The following is a 6,000-nucleotide window of genomic DNA, read 5'->3' on the forward strand; positions in this document are numbered from 1 at the left end:
ACCCACTTCTCCAACTCACCCAGCTACCCTTTCACTAACCCATCCACTAATCTACACTAGCATCTACCCGGCAATGTGGAAAATAGCCCAGGTATGTCCTGCACTTAAAAATCAGGACAAATCCAACCCTGCCAATTTCTGCCCCATCAGCCTACTCTTGATCATCAGTAAAGTGATAGAAGGTAAAATGCTATCAAGCGGTACTTGCTTAGCAATAACCGGCTCACTGATGTTCAGTTTGGATTCCGCCAGGGTCACTCAGCTCCTGACCTCATTACAGCCTTGATTCAAACATCGACAAAAAAGCTGAATTTCAGAGGTGAGGTGAAAGCCCTTGACGTCAAGGTAGCATTTGACCAAGTGTGTGCTACCTAGTAAAACTGGAGTCAATGGGAATTGTGGGGGTAAACTTTCTGCTGGTTAGAGTTATACCTAGCACAAAGGAAGATGATTATGGTTGTTGGTGGTCAATCATCTCAGTTCCAGGACATCACTGCAGGAGTTCCTCATGGTACTGACCAACCAACTTCAGCTGCTGCATCAATGACCTTCCTTCCATCATAAGATCAGAAGTGGGGATGTTCACTTAAGATTGCGCTATGTTCAACAACATTTGTGACTCCTCAGTTACTGGAACAGTCCATGCCCAAATGCAGCAAAACTTGGACGATATCAAGGCTTGGGCTGACAGGTGGCAAGTAACATACGCACCATGCAAGTGCCAGGCAATGACCATCTCCAACAAGAGAGAATCTAACCATTGCCCCTTGACACTCAATGGCATTACCATCGCTGAATTCCCCACTATGAACATCTGGGGGTTACTATTATCCAAAAACTGAAATTGACTAGCCATATAAATAGTGTGGCTACAAGAGCAGGTCAGAAGGTTGGAATCCTGTGGCGACTAACTCACCACCTGACTCCCCAAAGCCTGTCTACCATCTAAAAGGCACAAGTCAGCAGTGTGATGTGGAAACTCTCTATTTGCCTAGACGAGTGCAGCTTCAACAACACTCAAAAAGTTTGACACCATCCAGGGCAAAGCAGCCTGCTTGATTGGCACCACATCCACAAACATTCACTCCCTCCACCACCAAAGCACATTGGCAAGAATGTGTACCATCTACAAGATGTACTGCAGGACCAAGCCTTCCAGACAGCACCTTCCAAATCCATGATCACTACTATCTAGAAGGACTAGGGCAGCAGATAGATGGGAACACTACCACCTGGAAGTTCCCCTCAAAGCCACTCACCATCCTAACTTGGAAATATATCGCTGTCGCTGGACCAAAATCCTGGAATGCCCTCCCTAACAGCACTGTGGGTGTACCTACACCACAGAGACTGCAGCAGTTCAAGAAGGCAGCTCACCACCACCTTCTCAAGGGCAGTTAGGGTGGGCAATCAATACTGGCCCAGCCAGCGACACCCACATCCCATGATCAATAAAAAAAACCACTCATTTATTAAAAGATTTGAGATCTTTAAAAATCTTCAAAAATATGGCAGTTACTGTCATAAAAAGGAGACATATCCTCTCCTTCCTCTGATTCTCCTACACTCACTGGACTTATCCTGGAGAGGGTGCACCGCCCATTTCTGCTTCAGCTGGGATTGGAAGATATGGCTGAAAATGGGTAGCATCGTTGGGTTGGAGAAAACTGTGGGCAGTGGCAACATGTCTAACGCTGCTGGCCGGAAGATCTAGGCCTATATCTTTTTTCATCCAGGGAGCTCTGGATTTGTTTGTCCTACCTTTCCCTTTATGGGAATATACCTTGACTGTGCCTGAAATATTTCTTCTTTAAAGGCAGACAATTGTTCAGTTATAGTTTTGCCTGCCAACCTTAGATTCCAATTTTTCTGGTTCAGACCCACTCTTACTGTACTGTAGTTGGCTTTCTCGTGCTGGATTGTTCCATAGCCAAGCTAAGCCTTATGATAACATGATCACTGCCCTCTAAGTGTTCCCTTATTGATAGTTGATTCACTTGATCCACCTCATTCCCCAGCATCAGATAGAGTAAGCCTCCCTTCATGTTGGACTGAAAACATACTGCTGCAGAAAATTCTCCTTAACACACTATAGAAACGCTAACCCCTTTCTGCCCTTTGCACTATTACTATCATGGTCTATATTAGGATAATTAAAGTCCCCCATCCTGGCTACTCTATAATTCTTAAACCTCTCTGATAATTCCTTGCAAATTTGTTCCTCTATATCTTTCCCACTGGTTGGTTGGCTATAGAATACGCTCAGTAATGTAATAGTGCTTCTATTGTTTCTTAGCTCTAACCAAATAGATTCTGTCCTTGATCAATCTAGGATATCCTCTCTGCAATTTGCATATTTGTGTCAAATCTAAATCCTCACAATAGAATAAATGTGATCAATTTTGCAGTATTTTAAAATAGCTTGATAATTTTAGGACCTAAAGTCATTTTTGCAGGGGGAAACCAATACAGTAGTTACCCATAAGACCATAAAACAAAGGAGCAGAAGTAGGCCATTCGGCCCATCCAGTCTGCTCTGCCATTCAATGAGATCATGGCTGATCTGCTAATCCTCAACTCCACTTTCCTGCCTTGTCCCCATAATCTTTGATTCCCTTACTGCTTAAAAATCTGTCTATCTCAGCATTGAATATACATAACTATCTGACCTCTACAGTCCTCTACGGTAAAGAAATCTACAGATTGACCACCCTCTGAGAGAATAAATTCCTCCTCATCTCTGTTTAAAATGGGCGTCCCCTTACTCTGAGATTATGCCCTCTGGCCCTAGGCTGTCCCACAAGGGGAAACAACCTCTCAGTATCTACCCTGTCAAGCCCCCTAAGAATCTTATATGTTTCAATAAGGTCGCCTCTCTTCTTCTAAACTCCAATGAGTACAGGTCCAACCTATTTAACCTCTCCTCATAAGAAAATCCCTCCATACCCAGGATCAACCTAGTGAACCTTCTCTGGACTGCCTCCAATGTCAGTACATCTTTCCTTCGATAAGGGGACCAAAATTGTTCACAATATCCTAGGTGTGGTCCAACAAGTGCCTTGTATAGTTTGAAATAAAGGCCAGCATTCCATTTGCCTTTCCTACTACCTATTGAATTTGTATGTTAGCTTTTTGGGATTCATGCACAAGCACTGCCGAATCCCTCTGTGCTGCAGCCTTCTGCAGTCTTTCTCCATTTAAATAATATTCAGCTCCTCTATTCTTCCTGTCAAAGTGCATAACCTCACATTTTCCCACATTATATTTCACCTGCCAAGTTTTTGCCCACTCACTTGTCTATATCCCTCTGTAAACTCCTTGTGTCATCCTCACCACTTGCCTTCCCACCTATTTTCGTGTCACCGCAAAATTGGTGATAGTACATTCACTTCCCTTATCGAAGTTATTAATATTTGTTGTAAATAATTGTGGCCCCAGCACTGATACCTGTGGCACTCCATTAGCTACAGGTTGCCATCCCGAAAATGCCCCCCTTATCCCAACTATCTGTCTTTTTTTAGTTAGCCAATCCTCTATGCTAATATACTACCCCCAACACCATGGGCCCTTATCTTATTAAGTAGCCTTATGTGTGGTACCTTATTGAACACCTTTTGGAAATCCAAATATATCACATCTACTGGTTCCCCTTTATCTATCCTGCTTATTATCTCCTCAAAGAATTCTAATAAATTTGTTAGGCATGATTTCCCCATCATGAAGCCATCCTGAGTCTGCTTGATTATATTATGTATTTCTAAATGCTCTGCTATTACATCCTTTATAACAGACTCCAACATTTTCCCAATGACAGGTGTTAAGCTAACTGGCCTATAGTTACCCCACTGCTAAACTGAAGATCATAAAGTATATTTCAAAGTGTATTGTCAACAGTGCCACTTCCATGTTGTAGTGCCAAAATCCAATGTTTTTAATTTAGTTGGTTGTGGCTGCATGGTTCACTGATAATGGATTACATTATTGTTTCAATTTTATTTTCATCCCATCTGTCTGCTTATATTGTAAAGGGGCATGGAAGCTCCTCCTGCACAATCCAGGTGTTTTAAATTAACTTAATTAAAAGGTACCCTGCCTGGGGCATTACATTGGAACTATTAGAAATAAAGTGGGCTGTGCCAACCTATTATTCTGGTGATTAAGTGTTACATATTTAAATTAATAATATGTAAACACATTCAGCTTTTATATATAAAAAAAGAAAATCAACATTCATGGTTAATCTTATGTCTTAATCATTCACATTATGCTTGAGGCAATAGAATACGAACTTCCCAATACAAATTTCTAGAACTCTTTTCAGATCTTGGTACTGCTGCCTCAGAGAAGTTCTAAACGTAGAGCATTTATTTCCTCACTGAAAGGAAAATAAATGGAAGCAAATTAACCTAGGCAAAAATTACTATTGGTAGAGACTAAAAACCAAGTTCTTGATTAAGGGAACCAAACAATCAGGAACAAATAACCTACTGGAGTTTTCATGAAAGAGATTATTGACAGGTAATCTATCAGTACTATCATCTAATTCTCAATAATACATGAATCCTGATCTTGAAATGATGCACACCACATGGGTTGCCATTGTACATTGGGTCACAGGTAATCAAAGCTTCTTGTTGAGCAGGCTAATGAATTTTAAAAATCAGACCAATTAAATGATAGCCAAAATAACAATAGCATGTTCCAAAACTATGTATCTAAGCATTGCCCTTGAAAACTCTTGATACAGACAGTATGTCAGAACTTGAAGTGGATCACAGACATATGGCTCATTCACCTCCATTTCTGTTAAAATAAAAAAAAAGTACTTATTTTCATACCCTTTAATTTGTTTTCTTTTGCAGGTGATGCAGTTTGGAAGGATTGATGGTAATGCATACATCCTGGATTTTCAATATCCATTTTCTGCAGTGCAAGCTTTTGCTGTTGCACTAGCAAATGTTACACAGCGGCTGAAATGAATGGGAAGAACCAAAGTGCTTTCTGGAGCTCAGCGTCTAAAGATGCCAGGAATGCACATTGAGTGCACTGTGACTGAATTGATCTGGGTAGCTACAATGCTGCTTTTCACTTTAGAGGATCACAGTTCACCTATTTAGTCTTGAAGTAACAGGAAAGGAGAAGAGCATACTTCTTAGATGCATGCTAGGAGGATTACAGTTCAGAGACCTTGCTGCTTTGTAGACTCTTGCAGCTGATTACATGCTGCCCCTTGCTTGTCTGAATAGCCCAGTAGAATAAGTTTACCTGTTAACTAGATGGCCTTATATTGGTGCGATTTTTTTCCTGCAACTGTTACAGAAACTTGCTTTCTCGGCGGTTTTTAATAACACTAATAATACTTGAATAATACAAAGGATTCCTGGGAACCAGAATGAAATGTTGACTTTTAGATATGGTATTAGTAGATAGTTAGATTGTGTCAATACTGTTAAGCACTGGAAAGAACAACTTAAGGAGCTTCTGAGTTAAAACTACAAGTCTTCAAAATATCGTTTTTGAGACAGTGTGTTTTAATAGTCATTGCTTTGAAATTAACATTTTGTGTTTTTGTTGAGCTATTTTAGTGCTAGCAACTTTTATTACTTTCAAAATTTTTCTTATTTTTAATGACAGGCTGATTGCACATGTATCCCTAATAGCGGATTGCCTTCCCAAATATTAAGTGAACCACCAACTTTCGGTTTATTTGTGAAGCTGGGGACTGAATGCACCTAAACTTGTACTGTTACAGAAATGTGCTACATTTTTCAATAAATGTTTTTGTAGCATAGCTTGTCTGTTGGTTTAGACAGTGGTGCAAGTATGAGGCAGTGGGAAAAATGCTGTTTACCATTACAAGCTGTAGTGTTTGCTGTCACAGGGGTTATGCAAACACTTGAAGATAGTTAATGTTTATTGCATTGCAAAGTCATGAAAACTTTAAATTTAATTTTGAAAAATAACTTCCAGCCAACATCTTGAGTTGGATTCACATGCTTG

General features: G+C 40.3%; 1 protein-coding gene across 1 annotated transcript in view; it reads left to right on the forward strand.

The window, feature by feature from the left end:
- tulp4a (TUB like protein 4a) overlaps positions 1 to 5,791 on the forward strand; it is a 491,793-nt gene extending 486,002 nt beyond the window's left edge. Inside the window, exon 14 of the mRNA XM_041217482.1 lies at positions 4,863 to 5,791. Coding sequence (XP_041073416.1) covers positions 4,863 to 4,979 — 117 coding nt within the window. The 3' untranslated portion in view covers positions 4,980 to 5,791. The remainder of the gene's footprint in view (positions 1 to 4,862) is intronic.
- The last annotated feature ends 209 nt before the right edge of the window (positions 5,792 to 6,000 follow it).

Source organism: Carcharodon carcharias, chromosome 2, assembly GCF_017639515.1.
Source record: "Carcharodon carcharias isolate sCarCar2 chromosome 2, sCarCar2.pri, whole genome shotgun sequence".
Classification (NCBI taxonomy): Eukaryota; Metazoa; Chordata; class Chondrichthyes; order Lamniformes; family Lamnidae; genus Carcharodon; species Carcharodon carcharias.